Genomic DNA, 21594 nt, shown 5'->3' on the forward strand with positions numbered 1-21594 from the left:
TGCCCCTCCGACAGTGCAACATTCCCTCAGTACTGTACCTCCGACAGTGCAGCGCTCCCTCAGTACTGCCCCGACAGTGCAGCACTCCCTCAGTACTGCCCCTCCGACAATGCAGCGCTCCCTCAGTACTGTACCTCCGACAGTGCGGCACTCCCTCAGTACTGCCCCGACAGTGCAGCACTCCCTCAGTACTGTCCCTCCGACAATGCAGCGCTCCCTCAGTACTGTACCTCCGACAGTGCAGCACTCCCTCAGTACTGTCCCTCCGACAATGCAGCGCTCCCTCAGTACTGCCCCTCCGACAGTGCAGCACTCCCTCAGTACTGCCCCGACAGTGCAGCACTCCCTCAGTACTGCCCCGACAGTGCAGCACTCCCTCAGTACTGCCCCTCCGACAATGCAGCGCTCCCTCAGTACTGCCCCGACAGTGCAGCACTCCCTCAGTACTGCCCCGACAGTGTAGCGCTCCCTCAGTACTGCCCCGACAGTGCAACATTCCCTCAGTACTGCCCCTCCGACAATGCAGCACTCCCTCAGTACTGCCCCGACAGTGTAGCGCTCCCTCAGTACTGCCCCGACAGTGCAACATTCCCTCAGTAACTGTCCCTCCGACAGTGTAGCGCTCCCTCAGTACTGCCCCGACAGTGCAGCACTCCCTCAGTACTGCCCCTCCGACAGTGCAGCGCTCCCTCAGTACTGCCCCTCCGACAGTGCGGCGCTCCCTCAGTACTGTACCTCCGACAGTGCAACATTCCCTCAGTACTGCCCCTCCGACAGTGCAGCACTCCCTCAATACTGCCCCTCCGACAGTGCGGCGCTCCCTCAGTACTGCCCCTCCGACAGTGCGGCGCTCCCTCAGTACTGCCCCTCCGACAGTGCGGCGCTCCCTCAGTACTGTCCCTCCAACAGTGCGGCGCTCCCTCAGTACTGCCCCTCCGACAGTGCAGCACTCCCTCAGTACTGTCCCTCCAACAGTGCGGCGCTCCCTCAGTACTGTCCCTCCGACAGTGCAGCGCTCCCTCAGTACTGTCCCTCTGACAGTGCGGCGCTCCCTCAGTACTGCCCCTCCGACAGTGCGGCGCTCCCTCAGTACTGCCCCTCCGACAGTGCGGCGCTCCCTCAGTACTGCCCCTCCGACAGTGCGGCGCTCCCTCAGTACTGGCCCTCCAACAGTGCGGCGCTCCCTCAGTACTGCCCCTCCGACAGTGCAGCACTCCCTCAGTACTGTCCCTCCAACAGTGCGGCGCTCCCTCAGTACTGCCCCTCCGACAGTGCGGCGCTCCCTCAGTACTGCCCCTCCGACAGTGCAGCACTCCCTCAGTACTGCCCCTCCGACAGTGCAGCACTCCCTCAGTACTGCCCCTCCGACAGTGCAGCTCCCTCAGTACTGCCCCTCCGACAGTGCGGCACTCCCTCAGTACTGCCCCTCTCACGGTGTCTGCCCGACCTCTCCCCACACACAGCCCCTTCCACAGTGTCAGCCTGCCCTTTAAACAGGGGGCATCTATGTAGCGATGTGATTTATGAATGTTTAAAAATGTGTCTATAACCTGGAACAAAAGCAGGCGAAGTGTTGAGTTAGTGCGCCTCGCTGTAAGCACTCTCCCGAGCGGCCGAACGAGACAAGAACCCAAATCCCGTAATTCACATCTCCACAGCTTTAAGTTCAGAAGACAAATTTTACTGAAAAATATAAATGATATTTATAGAAAGGCAGCCACGGGACACTTAGAAGAAGTCAGTGGCTGTGGGCCGTTTCCTCGCGGGGAATGGGGCCCATTTCGCCCGGAGGATCTGGGAACAGGTTGGCGCTGAGTTGGACTTCAGCACGCTGTGACGAGGTTTCTGTTCAGGGTCGAATGCGATCCGAGAAGTTCCCTCCGGGCTGACCAGAATACTTTTGTCCGTCCTTTTAAATTCTGAAAAGTCGGAGAAATTAATTTTAAAAAGTGCTCAACTAACTTTAAAAATAAAAATGTAACTTCTCAATTTGACATTTACATGCGGTTAAAAAAAACTGCCCTTCCCCACCCAGCTCACTCTCACTGGGGTACAGGATCCAGACACCGACTCTCACTGGGGTACGAGTTCTACAGACACCGACTCTCACTGGGGTACAGGATCCAGACACTGACTCTCACTGGGGTACAGGATCCAGACACCGACTCTCACTGGGGTACAGGATCCACACACACTGACTCTCACTGGGGTACAGGATCCACACACACTGACTCTCACTGGGGTACGAGTTCCACACACTCTGTCTCTCACTGGGGTACGGGTTCCACAGACACTGACTCTCACTGGGGTACAGGATCCAGACACCGACTCTCACTGGGGTACAGGATCCACACACACTGACTCTCACTGGGGTACGGGTTCCACACACACTGACTCTCACTGGGGTACGAGTTCCACACACTCTGTCTCTCACTGGGGTACGGGTTCCACACACACTGACTCTCACTGGGGTACGGGTTCCACAGGCACTGACTCTCACTGGGGTACGGGTTCCACAGACACTGACTCTCTGGGGTACGGGTTCCACAGGCACTGACTCTCACTGGGGTACGGGTTCCACACACACTGACTCTCACTGGGGTACGGGTTCCACAGGCACTGACTCTCACTGGGGTACGGGTTCCACAGACACTGACTCTCACTGGGGTACGGGTTCCACAGACACCGACTCTCACTGGGGTACGGGTTCCACACACACTGACTCTCACTGGGGTACGGGTTCCACAGACACTGACTCTCACTGGGGTACGGGTTCCACACACACTGACTCTCACTGGGGTACGGGTTCCACAGACACTGACTCTCACTGGGGTACGGGTTCCACAGGCACTGACTCTCACTGGGGTACGGGTTCCACAGACACCGACTCTCACTGGGGTACGGGTTCCACAGACACCGACTCTCACTGGGGTACGGGTTCCACACACACTGACTCTCACTGGGGTACGGGTTCCACAGGCACTGACTCTCACTGGGGTACAGGTTCCACACACACTGACTCTCACTGGGGTACGGGTTCCACAGACACTGACTCTCACTGGGGTACGGGTTCCACAGACACTGACTCTCACTGGGGTACAGGTTCCACAGACACTGACTCTCACTGGGGTACGTGTTCCACAGACACCGACTCTCACTGGGGTACGAGTTCTACAGACACTGACTCTCACTGGGGTACGGGTTCCACGGACACTGACTCTCACTGGGGTACGGGTTCCACGGACACTGACTCTCACTGGGGTACGGGTTCCACGGACACTGACTCTCACTGGGGTACGGGTTCCACAGACACTGACTCTCACTGGGGTACAGGATCCAGACACCGACTCTCACTGGGGTACGGGTTCCACAGACACTGACTCTCACTGGGGTACGGGTTCCACGGACACTGACTCTCACTGGGGTACGGGTTCCACGGACACTGACTCTCACTGGGGTACGGGTTCCACGGACACTGACTCTCACTGGGGTACGGGTTCCACGGACACTGACTCTCACTGGGGTACGGGTTCCACGGACACTGACTCTCACTGGGGTACGGGCTCCACACACACTGACTCTCACTGGGGTACGGGCTCCACAGACACTGACTCTCACTGGGGTACGGGTTCCACAGACACTGACTCTCACTGGGGTACGGGTTCCACACACACTGACTCTCACTGGGGTACGGGTTCCACACACACTGACTCTCACTGGGGTACAGGTTCCACAGACACTGACTCTCACTGGGGTACGTGTTCCACAGACACTGACTCTCACTGGGGTACGGGTTCCACAGACACTGACTCTCACTGGGGTACGTGTTCCACAGACACTGACTCTCACTGGGGTACGGGTTCCACAGACACTGACTCTCACTGGGGTACGGGTTCCACACACACTGACTCTCACTGGGGTACGGGTTCCACACACACTGACTCTCTGGGGTACGGGTTCCACAGGCACTGACTCTCACTGGGGTACGGGTTCCACACACACTGACTCTCACTGGGGTACGAGTTCCACAGATACTGACTCTCACTGGGGTACGGGTTCCACAGACACTGATTCTCACTGGGGTACGGGTTCCACAGACACTGACCCTCACTGGGGTACGGGATCCACAGACATTGACTCTCACTGCTCTTACCCAATACATAGCAATTCCTGCCTCTACTTACATCGGATTACATGGGATATACGGCACAGAAACAGGCCATTCTGCCCAACCAGTCCATGCCGGCATTTATGCTCCACTCGAGCCTCCTCCCGTCTTTCCTCATCTAAATCTATCAGTGTAACCCTCTATTCCCCTCTCCCTCATATGCTTGTCCAGCCTCCCCCTAAATGCATCTATACTATTCGCTACAACCACTCCCTGTGGTAGCGAGTTCCACATTCTCACCACTCTCTGGGTAAAGAAGTTTCTTCTGAATTCCCTATTGGATTTCTTGGTAACTATCTTATATTGATGGCCTCTTGTTTTGCTCTTCCCCACAAGTGGAAATTCTCTCTGTATCCACTCTATCAAAACCTTTCATAATTTTAAAGTCCTCCATTAGGTCACCCCCTCAGCCTTTATTCACGAAGAGACCCAGCCTGTTCATCCTTTCCTGATATGTATACCCTCGCATTTCTGGTATCATCCTTGTAAATGTTCTCTATACCCTCTCCAGTGCCTCTATATCCTGTTTATAATATGGCGACCAGAACTGTACGCAGTATTCCCAAGTGTGGTCTAACCAAGGTTCGATACAGGTTTAGCGTAACTTCCCTACTTTTCAATTCTATCCCTCTAGGAATAAACCCTAGTGCTTGGTTTGCTTTTTTTTTTTAAATGGCCTTGTTATCCTGTGTCACAACTTTTAGTGATTTGTGTATTTGTACTCCGAGATCCCTTTGTTCCTCTACCCCACCTAGACGCGCACCCTCCAAGTAACGTGACCTCCCTATTCTTTCTACCAAAATGCAATACCTCACGTTTATCTGTGTTGAACTTCATTTGCCAATTATATGGCCATTCTGCAAGTTTATTAATGTCCTCCTGCAATTTGTTGCAGTCCTCCTCAGTATTGACTATCCCCCCAATTTGGTGTCATCGGCAAATTTAGAAATTGTGTTTTTGATTCCAAAGTCAGTGGTCCCAGCACTGTTACCTGTGGAGCACCACTACCCACCTTCTGCCACTGTGAATAGCTACCCTTTACTCCTACTCTCTGCTTTGTCTTGAAGCCAGTTAGCTATCCATTCTGCTACTTGTCCCCTGACTCCACATTCTCTGACCTTGTTCATCAGTCTATTATGTGGTGCCTTATCAAAGGCCTTTTGAAAATCTAGATAAATTACATCTACTGCATTACCCTTGTCTACTCTCTCTGTTACCTCTTCAAAAAATTCAATGAGGTTGGTCAAGCAAGGCTTTCCCTTTTGAAATCCATGCTGACTATTCATTATTATATTTTTGGTTTCTAGATGTTCTTCTATTTTCTCCTTTAGTAGGGATTCCATTATTTTTCCTACCACTGATAAGCTGACTGGTCTATAGTTCCCTGGACATGTTCTATCCCCCTTCTTAAATATAGGTATTATACGTTAGCTGCCCGCCAGTCTTATGGCACTACACCCGTTTCTAACGAATTATTAAATATGCGTAGTAATGCCTCTACTATCTCTTCCCTAGATTCTTTTAAAATGCGTAGATGCAATCCATCCTAACCAGGGGTTTTATCCTCTGAGTTTGATTAGTTTATTTAATATACCCTCTCTTTTTATTTTAAATGCACTTATCTCATTACTCATCTCATCATCCAATGTCATGTCCACCTGTTCTATTTCTATCATCTGATCTCTTGACCGCCCTGTCATCAGCCAAATGCTGACCAATCACTCCATTTCGTGGGGAGATGTTCTTTCTGCTCTCAAAGCTGCCTTTGTCACCCAGCTTCTTAAAAAGTCCGCTTTCCTCTCTACTTATGGACCCATCATGAATCCATCTGTACTCACTCAGGTTCAACAGTGTTGCCTCTCAACTCAATGCCCATCTCTTCAACTACAACCTGTTTGAAACTCTTCAGTCTGGTTCTCATTCACCCACAGTGCCATGGTCAGAGTCCCCAGCAGTAGCACCTGCCACTGTGGTATGCAATCGCTCCCCGTTGCCCTTTCCACCTTCAGCATAGTGCATGTCTCCATCGCCTTCCAACACCTCTCCTGTGGTTCACTTTCATCCCACGTTTGACTCTTGCCTGACCCAATGTTGCCACATCATCTTCACCAATGGCTTCTTCACCCACACCTCGTCACCCGTTATGTCCCAACACTCTATCCTTGACCCCTTCATATTCCTCGTTTGGTCACACATCTTCCATATATATTCAAGAGCACCAACCTTCCCTCTCCAGCACCACCCACCATTGTCACTGTGCTATCTGCCTGCCCAAAATTACACATCAGTGCTCTTCATCAGATGCACCTTGGCTCCTGTCAGACTGCATGCCTCCAACATCAGCTCCAGCCCCCTTTCCAGCTCATTGCTCAATCCCACTTTCAGCCTGTCTGGCTCAGTCTCACACTGGGCAGTATATTTCCTGGGCAGTATAGCTCAGTCTCACACTGGGCAGTGTATTTCCTGGGCTGTGGGGCTCAGTCCCACACTGGGCAGTATATTTCCTGGGCAGTATAGCTCAGTCCCACACTGGGCAGTATATTTCCTGGGCAGTATAGCTCAGTACCACACTGGGCAGTGTATTTCCTGGGCTGTGGGGCTCAGTCCCACACTGGGCAGTATATTTCCTGGACAGTATAGCTCAGTCCCACACTGGGCAGTGTATTTCCTGGGCAGTATAGCTCAGTCCCACACTGGGCAGTATATTTCCTGGGCTGTGGGGCTCAGTCCCACACTGGGCAGTATATTTCCTGGGCAGTATAGCTCAGTCCCACACTGGGCAGTGTATTTCCTGGGCAGTATAGCTCAGTCCCACACTGGGCAGTATAGCTCAGTCCCACACTGGGCAGTATATTTCCTGGGCAGTATAGCTCAGTCCCACACTGGGCAGTGTATTTCCTGGACAGTATAGCTCAGTCCCACACTGGGCAGTATATTTCCTGGGCTGTATAGCTCAGTCTCACACTGGGCAGTATATTTCCTGGGCAGTATAGCTCAGTCCCACACTGGGCAGTATATTTCCTGGGCAGTATAGCTCAGTCCCACACTGGGCAGTATATTTCCTGGGCAGTATAGCTCAGTCCCACACTGGGCAGTATATTTCCTGGGCAGTATAGCTCAGTCCCACACTGGGCAGTATATTTCCTGGGCTGTGGGGCTCAGTCCCACACTGGGCAGTATATTTCCTGGGCTGTGGGGCTCAGTCCCACACTGGGCAGTATATTTCCTGGGCTGTGGGGCTCAGTCCCACACTGGGCAGTATATTTCCTGGGCAGTATAGCTCAGTCCCACACTGGGCAGTATATTTCCTGGGCTGTATAGCTCAGTCCCACACTGGGCAGTGTATTTCCTGGGCAGTATAGCTCAGTCCCACACTGGGCAGTATATTTCCTGGGCTGTATAGCTCAGTCCCACACTGGGCAGTATATTTCCTGGGCTGTGGGGCTCAGTCCCACACTGGGCAGTATATTTCCTGGGCAGTATAGCTCAGTCCCACACTGGGCAGTATATTTCCTGGGCAGTATAGCTCAGTCCCACACTGGGCAGTATATTTCCTGGGCAGTATAGCTCAGTCCCACACTGGGCAGTATATTTCCTGGGCAGTATAGCTCAGTCTCACACTGGGCAGTATATTTCCTGGGCAGTATAGCTCAGTCCCACACTGGGCAGTATATTTCCTGGGCAGTATAGCTCAGTCCCACACTGGGCAGTATATTTCCTGGGCTGTATAGCTCAGTCCCACACTGGGCAGTGTATTTCCTGGGCTGTGGGGCTCAGTCTCACACTGGGCAGTATATTTCCTGGGCAGTATAGCTCAGTCCCACACTGGGCAGTATATTTCCTGGGCAGTATAGCTCAGTCTCACACTGGGCAGTATATTTCCTGGGCTGTGGGGCTCAGTCCCACACTGGGCAGTATATTTCCTGGGCAGTATAGCTCAGTCCCACACTGGGCAGTATATTTCCTGGGCAGTATAGCTCAGTCCCACACTGGGCAGTATAGCTCAGTCCCACACTGGGCAGTATATTTCCTGGGCAGTATAGCTCAGTCTCACACTGGGCAGTATATTTCCTGGGCAGTATAGCTCAGTCCCACACTGGGCAGTATATTTCCTGGGCAGTATAGCTCAGTCCCACACTGGGCAGTATATTTCCTGGGCAGTATAGCTCAGTCCCACACTGGGCAGTATATTTCCTGGGCAGTATAGCTCAGTCCCACACTGGGCAGTATATTTCCTGGGCTGTGGGGCTCAGTCCCACACTGGGCAGTATATTTCCTGGGCTGTGGGGCTCAGTCCCACACTGGGCAGTATATTTCCTGGGCAGTATAGCTCAGTCCCACACTGGGCAGTATAGCTCAGTCTCACACTGGGCAGTATATTTCCTGGGCAGTATAGCTCAGTCCCACACTGGGCAGTATATTTCCTGGGCAGTATAGCTCAGTCTCACACTGGGCAGTATATTTCCTGGGCTGTCTGGCTCAGTCTCACACTGGGCAGTATAGCTCAGTCCCACACTGGGCAGTATATTTCCTGGGCTGTATAGCTCAGTCCCACACTGGGCAGTATATTTCCTGGGCAGTATAGCTCAGTCCCACACTGGGCAGTATATTTCCTGGGCTGTGGGGCTCAGTCCCACACTGGGCAGTGTATTTCCTGGGCAGTATAGCTCAGTCCCACACTGGGCAGTATATTTCCTGGGCTGTGGGGCTCAGTCCCACACTGGGCAGTATATTTCCTGGGCTGTGGGGCTCAGTCCCACACTGGGCAGTATATTTCCTGGGCTGTGGGGCTCAGTCCCACACTGGGCAGTATATTTCCTGGGCAGTATAGCTCAGTCCCACACTGGGCAGTATATTTCCTGGGCTGTATAGCTCAGTCCCACACTGGGCAGTATATTTCCTGGGCAGTGGGGCTCAGTCCCACACTGGGCAGTATATTTCCTGGGCTGTGGGGCTCAGTCCCACACTGGGCAGTATATTTCCTGGGCAGTATAGCTCAGTCCCACACTGGGCAGTATATTTCCTGGGCTGTATAGCTCAGTCCCACACTGGGCAGTATATTTCCTGGGCTGTATAGCTCAGTCTCACACTGGGCAGTATATTTCCTGGGCAGTATAGCTCAGTCCCACACTGGGCAGTATATTTCCTGGGCAGTATAGCTCAGTCCCACACTGGGCAGTATATTTCCTGGGCTGTGGGGCTCAGTCCCACACTGGGCAGTGTATTTCCTGGGCTGTATAGCTCAGTCTCACACTGGGCAGTATATTTCCTGGGCAGTATAGCTCAGTCCCACACTGGGCAGTATATTTCCTGGGCAGTATAGCTCAGTCCCACACTGGGCAGTATATTTCCTGGGCTGTGGGGCTCAGTCTCACACTGGGCAGTATATTTCCTGGGCAGTATAGCTCAGTCCCACACTGGGCAGTATATTTCCTGGGCAGTATAGCTCAGTCCCACACTGGGCAGTATATTTCCTGGGCAGTATAGCTCAGTCTCACACTGGGCAGTATATTTCCTGGGCTGTGGGGCTCAGTCCCACACTGGGCAGTATATTTCCTGGGCAGTATAGCTCAGTCCCACACTGGGCAGTATATTTCCTGGGCTGTCTGGCTCAGTCCCACACTGGGCAGTATATTTCCTGGGCAGTATAGCTCAGTCTCACACTGGGCAGTATATTTCCTGGGCTGTGGGGCTCAGTCCCACACTGGGCAGTATATTTCCTGGGCAGTATAGCTCAGTCTCACACTGGGCAGTATATTTCCTGGGCAGTATAGCTCAGTCCCACACTGGGCAGTATATTTCCTGGGCTGTGGGGCTCAGTCCCACACTGGGCAGTATATTTCCTGGGCAGTATAGCTCAGTCCCACACTGGGCAGTATATTTCCTGGGCAGTATAGCTCAGTCTCACACTGGGCAGTATATTTCCTGGGCAGTATAGCTCAGTCCCACACTGGGCAGTATATTTCCTGGGCAGTATAGCTCAGTCCCACACTGGGCAGTATATTTCCTGGGCTGTCTGGCTCAGTCCCATATCAGAACAAGCACTTGGCGCCATTTGGACACAAAGTGTTACACAGCCTATTATTCACCAGCGTGAGATGGACCACTCCTTACTGGCTTTAACACATCCCTTCAAACACTCTGCAGTACTACCCCTGACATATATGTCACAAAGTCCTAATTATGCACATGACCCATTAAGAATTACCCAGCAGTCATGCTCAATGCCCTCCCGCATGCCATCATGGGCCTATCCCAACCACAGCACCAGCCACACATGTCCAGGCTGCTCCCACAAGCCGCGTTAGAGAAGTCCCCACAACCTATGTGAATGCCTCACATCAATGTTCGCCGTAGCCCCATGAAGCTGGACATTGCCATATGGAAAGCCAGCATTGTACGAGCCACTACAAGACTTTCTTTGCCCGACTCCCGATTGCCAAATAATGGTTAGTTACAGCTGGGATACCCGAGACAACAAGCTGCTTCTTGCTTGCACTCGTAGCTCATTTAGGAGCAAGCGTGAGCGACAGGCATGAACTAACATCAGTGCTCAGTAACACTGCCAGGCCTGCTGCGACACTGTACCTGCCGTCATGTTCTTTTTCAGCCCAAACCGCACTTTCTTTGCACTGGAGGTTGACATGGTTTTAACCTGTGGCAGCAGGGGGGAAAAAAAACACTTTCAAATAATGCAACTGACCCAAATCGGTAAAAATAAAGATGCTTTGGTCCAGGGGCCTCGTGGAACCAGGTCCAAGGAGTCAGCATCTTCAGCACAGGTAAGGCAAAGAAAAGAAAATTGAAGGGTCACAGAGTCAAAGAGGATGGAAACAAACTGGGAACCCGTCACTGAAACAGGGACATAGAAAGGAGGGGCGCAGAGAGGCCTGCAGACACCGGTGCATGCGCAAACATGTGAAAGCAAGAAAAATGAGTGGAAATATCGCAAACAATAAGATTGAAAATGGAGTAAAGGAGCAGAGGGACCTTGGTGCGCAGACACAGGTCATTAAAGGTGGCAGCACAAGTAGATAAGGAGACAGAATCCTTGGTTTGTATCTAGAGTACAAAAGGAAAGGAGCGAGATTGAACTGAGGAACACCTTACAGTGGAGGATCGAGAGATTTGGGCACGTCATTGTAGGAAGGATAGAAAAATCCAGCATTAGGGTAATTAGAATGTTAGCAGGAATGAGGCGCAACAGTTATGAAGAGCTAATTGGGAATTTGAGGGCTTTCTCCCCCACCCCCCCCCCCCAAGAGCGCCGAGGCGGTTAATGGGCGAGCAGGATCATGAGGGTTGCGGGAAGATAAACAGCAATTGTTTCCACTGGTTGGTGAGGGAACACGCTTAAAAGAATCACAAAAATTAATTAAAGGGAAGTTTTTTTTTGTGCTTATTTTTAAAACAGAAGGGCTTAGAATATGGAATTCTCAGCCACGAACTGTTGCTGAAGCAGAGTATATAAAACGACTTTCCTTGCTTCATAAAAAATATTCACGGGTGCAGGGAGTGAGATTAGACTGGGTGGGATATTAAAGGGTGCAGGGAGTGAGGGGGAGAGCGGGATTAGACTGGGTGGGATATTAAAGGGTACGGGGAGTGAGGGGGAGAGCGGGATTAGACTGGGTGGGATATTAAAGGGTGTGGGGAGTGAGGGGGAGAGCGGGATTAGACTGGGTGGGATATTAAAGGGTGCGGGGAGTGAGGGGGAGAGCGGGATTAGACTGGGTGGGATATTAAAGGGTACGGGGAGTGAGGGGGAGAGCGGGATTAGACTGGGTGGGATATTAAAGGGTGCGGGGAGTGAGGGGGAGAGCGGGATTAGACTGGGTGGGATATTAAAGGGTGCGGGGAGTGAGGGGGAGAGCGGGATTAGACTGGGTGGGATATTAAAGGGTGCGGGGAGTGAGGGGGAGAGTGGGATTAGACTGGGAGGGATATTAAAGGGTGCGGGGAGTGAGGGGGAGAGTGGGATTAGACTGGGTGGGATATTAAAGGGTGCGGGGAGTGAGGGGGAGAGTGGGATTAGACTGGGTGGGATATTAAAGGGTGCGGGGAGTGAGGGGGTGAGTGGGGTTAGACTGGGTGGGATATTAAAGGGTACGGGGAGTGAGGGGGAGAGTGGGATTAGACTGGGTGGGATATTAAAGGGTGCAGGGAGTGAGGGGGAGAGTGGGATTAGACTGGGTGGGATATTAAAGGGTGCGGGGAGTGAGGGGGAGAGTGGGATTAGACTGGGTGGGATATTAAAGGGTACGGGGAGTGAGGGGGAGAGCGGGATTAGACTGGGTGGGATATTAAAGGGTGCGGGGAGTGAGGGGGAGAGTGGGATTAGACTGGGTGGGATATTAAAGGGTGCAGGGAGTGAGGGGGAGAGTGGGATTAGACTGGGTGGGATATTAAAGGGTGCGGGGAGTGAGGGGGAGAGTGGGATATTAAAGGGTGCAGGGAGTGAGGGGGAGAGTGGGATTAGACTGGGTGGGATATTAAAGGGTGCGGGGAGTGAGGGGGAGAGTGGGATTAGACTGGGTGGGATATTAAAGGGTACGGGGAGTGAGGGGGAGAGCGGGATTAGACTGGGTGGGATATTAAAGGGTGCGGGGAGTGAGGGGGAGAGTGGGATATTAAAGGGTGCGGGGAGTGAGGGGGAGAGTGGGATTAGACTGGGTGGGATATTAAAGGGTGCGGGGAGTGAGGGGGAGAGTGGGATTAGACTGGGTGGGATATTAAAGGGTACGGGGAGTGAGGGGGAGAGCGGGATTAGACTGGGTGGGATATTAAAGGGTACGGGGAGTGAGGGGGAGAGCGGGATTAGACTGGGTGGGATATTAAAGGGTACGGGGAGTGAGGGGGAGAGCGGGATTAGACTGGGTGGGATATTAAAGGGTACGGGGAGTGAGGGGGAGAGTGGGATTAGACTGGGTGGGATATTAAAGGGTACGGGGAGTGAGGGGAGAGAGTGGGATTAGACTATTTTTGTAATAACAACAGAAAATGCTGGAAAAACTCAGCAAGTCAGGCAACATCCGTGGAGAGAAATTTGAGTTGACGTTTCGGGTTTGACCCTTCTTCAAAACTGGAGAGAAAAGGAACTAGATCGAAGGCAGGGCTGCGATCGGACAAAAGAATTAAAGAACCAAAAGAAGTAAAAGAGATTAGAAGCTAGACGAGATGGTAATAGGCTGTGATTAGGTGTAAAGTGTACTGGCAGGGCAAAAGATAGCTGCCAGGTGTGAGAGAGAAACAAAAGGAAAGGGGGGGGGGGGGGAAAGGAAAGGAGTGGAAAAATATAAGTGAAAATGAAATAGGGGCCGAGGTTATGATCTGAAATTGTTGAACTCGATATTGAGACCGGAAGGCTGCAGACTGCCTAATCGGAAGATGAGGTGCTGTTCCTCGAGTTTACGTTGAGCTTCCGTGGAACAGTACAAGAGGCCAAGGACGGTGAGGTCCGAGTGGGAATGGAGCGGTGAATTGAAATGACAGGTTCTCTCCACGGATGTTGCCTGACTTGCTGAGTTTTTCCAGCATTTTCTGTTGTTATTTCGGATTTCCAACATCTGCAGTATTTTGCTATTAGACTATTTTTGTGTTCAGTGTCCTGGGCCTGCCTGGTCCAGGTCTCAGACCACTGTCTGCCACAGGATTGTGACTATGTTCCAAACTCCCCCCACCCTCGAAAACGGAGGGTCTCACAGACCAGCCCACAGCAGCAACAAGCAGCGAACTGAAAAGGCAGACAGTGACAGCGAGGTAGTTTTTGCAAACTGGGACCAGCCAGACCCACCACGATGTCTGCTCTGCCCTGCGTTCCCACGTTCCTAACACTAGATCTGTAACATGGGGGGGGGGGGGTTACAGATGGGCTCAGCGATTAACATCCAACGTGATTTGTACTCACTGTCACACAGTTGAGGACGGAATTTCATGGGGGGGGGGGGTCACTTATGCTGCTGGCTTGACCTGCAGGCTGCCTTGCTGTCTCATCACAAGCAATGAGTGGGAAGCCACGACAGGATGAAGTCCCCAGCCTCTCCCAGAGAGACACAGCTACCTGGCTCTTTCCACCAGACACCAGAGCAGAGAGCGATCCCACAAAGCTGTGAGTTAGTGTTCTGCAGGCGCCCCCCCACAATCACTTCACCTCTGGTGCAGAGAGCACACTCATCAGGTCAGAGAATTGAAAGGGGAAATCCTCACCATTTTACACCGTCTGGGAGCAGGCTCAGCGCTTCTCGTTTTCTTGAAGAAGATGGGCTTTGGTATAGGAGTGCTCTCGAACTTCACAAACTCATTGGGCACTGCCGCCTTCAATGTCTTCATTGCAACGAAAGGTCCAGCGTCACCCTGGGGATGTAGCAAGGTTTCAATAAAACTCCAGACTCGGTATACACACCATCGGTCAGAACACTCCAAACATTTCAACAAGTGAGCCCGTAATCTCCATGCCCCGCGCAAGACGCCCAGTCCGAGGGTGCAGATGGAGATGGAACATCGGGACAGCACCATCCCCCCCCCCGCCCCCACAGTGGAGGGACAGCCGGGCCACCTTTGCCTGCTAACGCCATACACCCACAGTGGGTGCCAGTTAATGCTAATTTGCAGCCAGTTGCATGTGTGAAAGCTATTGAGGAACATGGTGGACAGGGGAGTGTCTGCGGATGCTGTCGATATAGACTTTCAGAAGGCATTCATAGAATCATAGAATGGTTACAGCACAGGAGGTGGTCATTCGGCCCGTCAAGCCCCTGCAAGCCACGATTCAATCTGCCTCCACCACCCTTCCGGGCACTGCATTCCAGATCAAACCCCTTCCTCATGTCACCTTTGGTTCTTCTGCCAATCACCTTAAATCTGTGTCCTCTGGTTCTCGACCCTTCCACCAATGGGAACAGTTTCCCTCTATCTACTCTGTCCAGACCCCTCATGATTTTGAGCACCTCTATCAAATCTCCTCTCAACCTTCTCTGCTCTAAGAAGAACAACCCCAGCTTCTCCAGTCTATCTACGTAACTGAAGTCCCTCATCCCTGGAACCATTCTTGTAAATCTTTTCTGCACCATCTCTAAGGCCTTCACATCCTTCCTAAAGTGCGGTGCCCAGAATTGGACACAATACTCCAGTTGAGGCCAAACCAATGTTTTATACAGGTTCATCATAACTTCCTTGCTTTTATACTTTATGCCTCTATTTATGAAGCCCAGGATCCCGTATGATTTTTTAACTGCTTTCTCAACCTGCCCTGCCACCTTCAACGATTTGTGCACATATACCCCCAGGTCTCTCTGTTCATGCACCCCATGCATTCGATATGGTTCTACACGAGAGATTACCAAAAATAAATTGCATGGACTTGCAGGCAATCTTACGACATAGGTTGGTAATAGGTTGGGAAGTGGGAGTCAGAGAGAGGGGATAAAGGGAATGTTCCCTGATCAGCAGCTTGTGACGAGTATTGTTCACCAGGGATCTGCACTGGGGCCTCAACGTCATCTTAAAATTAGAGCTGGGCCATTCAGGATTGAAATCAGGAAGCATTTTTTACACAAAGGTTAGTGGAAATCGGGAACTCTTCCCCATAAAGCTGTGGATGCTGCGAGTCAATTGAAATGTTAAAGACTGAGATCGAGAGATTTTTGTTGGGTAAGGGTATTGAGGGATATGGAGCAACGATGGGTGGGTAAATAGAGTCGAGTTACAGACCAGCCAGGACAACGGCACAACAGGCTCGTGGGGCTGAATGGCCTCCTCCTGTTGCCATGTTTAATTGGCCCACAACAACAGGGAGTTAGATTGAAACCGGTCCCAGCTTTCCGAGATCCCACATCAATCAGGGAGAAAGGATCTCAGTCCCAGAGCTGAAGGGACAGTGTTCTGACCGTTAGACAGACAGACCCGTCCGTAATCAGAGGTCAAAGTCCCACATGGCAGACTGGTCAGAAAAGTAAAAGTCCAGGGAACCAAGGGAAAGTGGCAATTTGGATCCAAAATTGGCTCAGTGGCAGGAGGCAAAGGGTAATGGTCGACGGGCGTTTTTGTGACTGGAAAGCTGTTTCCAGTGGGGTTCCACAGGGCTCAATACTGGGTCCCTTTCTTTTTGTGGTATATATGAATGATTTAGACTTGAATGTAGGGGGTATGATTAAGAAGTTTGCAGATGATACAAAAATTGGCCGTGTGGTTGATAGTGAGGAAGAAAGCTGTAGACTGCAGGAAGATATCAATGGACTGGTCAGGTGGGCAGAACAGTGGCAAATGGAATTCAATCCAGAGAAGTGTGAGGTAATGCATTTGGGGAGGGCTAACAAGGCAAAGGAATACACAATAAATGGTAGGACACTGAGTAGTGTAGAGGAACAGAGGGACCTTGGAGTGCATGTCCACAGATCCCTGAAGGTAGCAGGCCAGGTAGATAAGGCGGTTAAGAAGGCATACGGGATACTTGCCTTTATTAACCAAGGCATAGAATATAAGAGCAGGGAGGTTATACTTGAACTGTATAAAACACTAGCTAGGCCTCAGCTAGAGTACTGCGTGCAGTTCTGGTCACCACATTACAGGAAAGATGTGATTACACTAGAGAGAGTGCAGAGGAGATTTACAAGGATGTTGCCGGGACTGGAGAATTTTAGCAATGAGGAAAGATTGGATAGGATGGGTTTGCTTTCTTTGAAACAGAGGAGGCCGAGGGGAGACCTTATTGAGGTGCATAAAATTATGAGGGACCTAGATAGAGTGGCTAGGAAGGAGCTATTTCCCTTAGCAGAGAGGTCAATAAGCAGGGAGCACAGATTTAAAGTAATTGGTAGAAGGATTAGAGGGGAGTTGAGGAGAAATGTTTTCACCCAGAGGGTGGTGGGGGTCTGGAACTCACTGCATGAAAGGGTGGTAGAGGCAGAAACCCTCACCGCATTTAAAATGTACTGGGTGTACACCTGAAGTGCCGTAAACTACAGGGCTACGGACCAAGAGCTGGAAAGTGGGATTAGGCAGAATAGCTCTTTTTTGGCCGGCACAGACACCATGGCTCGAATGGCCTCTTTCTGTGCTGTACATTTCTACAATTCTATTATTCCAACTTACACTGCTTTTGATTTTCAGTTTCTTGCTGTTGCCGGGGCCCTCGGCCAGGTCCTTCCCCTTCCTCTTCCTCCTGGCTGCTGCCTGGCCGGGAGACGGCTGATCACCAGCTGCCTGCTTCTTGGCTTGCAGCTTTTTAAGCTTCACTAGATTTTTTTTAACTTTTTTACGAACAACAGGTTCTGTGGGTGTCGAGTCTTCAGGCAAACCGCTCCCATTGTAGAGTGGAGCCTGCACTTTCCTCCTCCTCCTCTTCTTCAGTTTGGGGGGGCCGGTTACAGAGTCTATGACAGGCGCCAGGGGCTGTACATCCAGCCCAGCCATGCTCAGTTGGTTTTCGCTGACAAGATTTTCCTGAGTTTCACTTTCAATCTCTGGTGTCTCACCGCCGACTGGATCACTTGCTGGCGCCTGCGCAATTTTAGCAGCTTTTGATTTTTTCTTCTTTTTCCTCGGGTGTTCCTGCTCTGTGGGAGCAGGCCCTTCTTTCACATTCCCCACCACTGGCACTCCACTCCCGCCGCTGTCAGACGGGAGCCGCTGTATGGAACATTTTATCTTTTTCTTTTGTCCTTTTCGTACTTTCTTTTTATCTGAAGACAAACACAAACTGACTTTCAGAACAAGGATATTCTAACTGCACAGAAATCGCAATCCAGTTCGGAAGGGGGGGGGGGGGGGGGGGGAAACACGAGAGGGGGGCGAGAAGGGCACGGGGGGGCGAGGATCAGATGTTTACCACTGTCGTCAATGTCTATTGAGAAAAGTGACCTCTTCCTCCAGGTGTTCCCCTCTCCCCAGGGTGCTCCCCCATCTCCCCACCCTCCCACCCCCGACCCCCCAGCCCAGGTGCTCCCCCCCCCCCCCCCCCGGGTGCTCCCCCCTCCAACACCACCACCCCCCGTGGGTGCTCCCCCCTCCCATCCCCCACCCAGGTGCTCCCCCCTCCCGCTCCCATCCCCCGCCCAGGTGCTCCCCGCCTCCCTGCCCGCTTCTCCCTCTCCCATCCCCCGCCCGGGTGCTCCCCCCTCCCCCACCCGCCCAGGTGTTCCCCCCTCCCTGCCCACTCCTCCCGCTCCCATCCCCCGCCCAGGTGCTCCCCCCTCCCCCCCCCGGTGCGCCCCACACCCTGCTCCCCCCTCCCATCCCCCGCCCGGGTGCTCCCCCCTCCCTGCCCGCTCCTCCCTCTCCCATCCCCTGCCCGGGTGCTCCCCCCTCCCGCTCCCATCCCCCGCCACCCCCCCCCCCTGCCCGGGTGCTCCCCCCTCCCGCTCCCATCCCCCGACCAGGTGCTCCCCCCTCCCCCACCCCTCCCTGCCCACTCCTCCCGCTCCCATCCCCCGCCCAGGTGCTCCCCCCTCCCCCCCGGTGCTCCCCACTCCCCCCTCCCATCCCCCGCCCGGGTGCTCCCCCCTCCCACTCCCCGCCCGGGTGCTCCCTCCTCCCGCTCCCATCCCCCGCCCAGGTGCTTCCCACTCCCTGCTCGCTCCCACCTCTCCCCCGCCTTCCTTTCTCCGTTCAATACGTGTACATGTTGAATTAATAAAGAAACACGGAAACCAGCTTACCCACTCCTCCCCGGCTCTCCTCCAGAGCCTTTTGCAGTCTTTGTTTCTTCTTTCTCTTATTCCGACAATAATCCTCATCTTCCTCATCTGCTGACAGCTCTGGAGGGAAATCATCTTGTGGGAAGATTCCTGTGTACACAACACATGCATTTCAGGCTGCATGATCATCGGACAAGGTTACAGGGCATACCTGATCCTGAGCTTTATAAAAGAGGCATCGAGCACAAAAGCATGGAAGTTATGCTAAACTTTCTTTGGTCCCTTGTTCTGGACTCTCCCACCAGAGGGAATAGTCTCTCCCGATCCACCCCATCAACTCCTTTGACCATCGTAAACACCTCAATTAGATCATCCCATAATTTCCTATATTCAAGGGAATACAAGCCGAGTTTGTGCAATCTGTCCTCGTAACTTAACCCTTTCAGCCCCGGCATCATCCTGGTGAATCTGCGTTGCACTCCCTCCAAGGCCAATATATCCTCCGAGGTGCGGGACCCAGAACTGAACGCATTGCACCAGGTGGGGTCTAACTAGAGCTCAGTACAGCTGGGGTTGTTCTCCTTAGAGCAGAAAAGCTTAAGGGGAAACTTGATAGAAGTGTTCAAAATCATAAATGGTTTTGATCCAGTAAATAAAGAGAAACCTTGCAGTGGCTGAAGGGTTGGTGAACAGGGGACAGAGTGTTCCGGTGATTGGCAGAGGAACCAGAGCTGACACACCGAGTTAGGATTGGGAATGCAGGCCGGCTGCATCATTCCAGGAACATAACTTTCAGGACGCGACCGCTGCCAGCGACAGTCGTTGCACATGCGCAGTTCCAGTGGTTTCTTGTTTGCTTTCGGTGGACTTCCCACAGATTAGTGAGAGAAAGGTGAGGGGTGAAAATGTCAGTTATAGTGAGGTCTGTAATGTGACTTGAAGGTGAGATTAGGATGTTGTCAGGTTGAGAGAGTTTTATTGTACTCTCACAAGAGTGTGCTTATCACCATCAGGTCCTCTGCCTGTTGTGGGGAACGTTACTTTTTCATATTTGGGACCTGACACTTATGCGCAGCTTGCAGTAGCTTCCGGTTTGTTGGCAGTAGTCACTCCATAACTTCCTCCCCTTTCTTTTCCAGCAGGCCAACATTCTATTAGCCTTTTAAATTATTAGTGATGTCTTTACTTGGATCCCTAAATCTCTCTGCTCATCCACAGTTCCCAGCTTCTCGCCATTTAGAAAATACTCTGAACTCCCTTTATGTCCAAAGTGGGTGACCTCACACTGCCCCACAGTGAACTCCATCTGCCACAGTTTTGCCCAGAGGACAGGTTTAAGATCATTGGCAAAAGAACCACCTTTTTACGCAGCGAGTTGTTGTGATCTGGAATGCGCTGGCAGAAAGGGCGGTGGAAGCAGATTCAACAGTAACTTTCAAAAGGGAATTGGATAAATACTTGAAGGGGAAAATTTGCAGGGCTCTGGGGAAAAGAGCCGGGGGGAGTGGGACTAATTGGCGAGCTCTTTGAAAGAGCCGGCACAGGCACGATGGGCCGAATGGCCTCCTTCTGTGCTGTAAGATTCTATGAATACTGTCACCTATATCACAGGCTGGTCATAGCCCAAATCACTGCAAACCATTAGCCTTCATTATCCAGCTCTCCTTGGTAAGAGTGAAACGCAGCAGACCCTGCACTGACTGCACCATGTCCAAGACTGTCGCAAATCATGTCTACTTGCCTTTCCTTCAACTTTCCCAACAGGGCCAGTACCCGAGAGGTAACTGAGCTCTACACCCACCTTACATATACTGTCATTTCAGAACTACAGCTACATGGAATCCCATTCAGTGACAGGTTTTGTTATATCCACATTTCATTTATCAACAGGATGCGCAGCAAGAACAAATAATTCATCACCTCTCTTTTTGGTCACTTACGTTGTCTAACACTCCCGGGGCAGGTACAGCACGGGTTAGATACACAGTAAAGCTCCCTCTACACTGTCCCATCAAACACTCCCAGGGCAGGTACAGCACGGGTTAGATACAGAGTAAAGCTCCCTCTACACCGTCCCATCAAACACTCCCAGGGCAGGTACAGCATGGGTTAGATACAGAGTAAAGCTCCCTCTACACTGTCCCATCAAACACTCCCAGGGCAGGTACAGCATGGGTTAGATACAGAGTAAAGCTCCCTCTACACCGTCCCATCAAACACTCCCAGGGCAGGCACAGCACGGGTTAGATACAGAGTAAAGCTCCCTCTAACAATCAGGAAACTACCCTCTAATGCATGAATAAGACAGTTCCATTTCCCCCTGCCATCTCCGTGGTGTATACAGAGGAATGAAACATTCATTCAGTGCCAAACTGGAGGTGTGCAAGAAGGAGACCCACCAGCAAGTGGGTTGGAACTGGCACTAACTCACGTCACACAGGTTCCTTACAACCTAGATTCAGCTGAAGGTGCCCAGGGTAACGGGATTCTCTTCTTAAAGACTACACCGTCTAACCCTTTCTTCTCTCGAAGTTCTCTCTGCTGGATATCCTTTCCCAGTGACAGTGTGAATCAGGCTCCTCCGTTTCTCCAGCCACAGGGAGTCATGAGAAAAGTCCAGGATTTCAACGGATCAAACCACCCCACCAATCACCTCCAACCCCAAAGCAGCTAGTCGCATCCTGAAGTATTTACAGTTCGGATTAGTCCAGGATTTCAACGGATCAAACCACCCCACCAATCACCTCCAACCCCAAAGCAGCTAGTCGCATCCTGAAGTATTTACAGTTCGGA

The 21594-nt window shown here is 52.0% G+C and overlaps 1 protein-coding gene across 4 annotated transcripts in view; it reads right to left on the reverse strand.

The window, feature by feature from the left end:
- Nucleotides 1-1659: 1659 nt before the first annotated feature.
- The window catches only part of rrp1 (ribosomal RNA processing 1), a 428065-nt gene continuing 408130 nt past the window's right edge, over nt 1660-21594 (reverse strand). The window contains exons 12-16 of one of the 4 annotated variants that reach the window (XM_086007332.1): nt 18823-18951; nt 17258-17847; nt 14375-14521; nt 10761-10823; nt 1660-1919 (exon numbers count right to left, since the gene is read on the reverse strand). In XM_086007332.1, the coding sequence (XP_085863458.1) occupies nt 1824-1919; nt 10761-10823; nt 14375-14521; nt 17258-17847; nt 18823-18951 (1025 nt within the window). In that variant the 3' untranslated portion in view covers nt 1660-1823. Of the gene's footprint in view, nt 1920-10756; nt 10824-10871; nt 10940-14374; nt 14522-17257; nt 17848-18822; nt 18952-21594 lie in introns of all 4 variants that reach the window. The other 3 variants (XM_086007331.1, XM_086007334.1, XM_086007333.1) reach the window with 3 other exon arrangements.

The sequence above is a fragment of the Somniosus microcephalus genome, chromosome 14 (assembly GCF_052327205.1).
Source record: "Somniosus microcephalus isolate GS21.2 chromosome 14, FLI_Smic_1.0, whole genome shotgun sequence".
Taxonomy (NCBI): domain Eukaryota; kingdom Metazoa; phylum Chordata; class Chondrichthyes; order Squaliformes; family Somniosidae; genus Somniosus; species Somniosus microcephalus.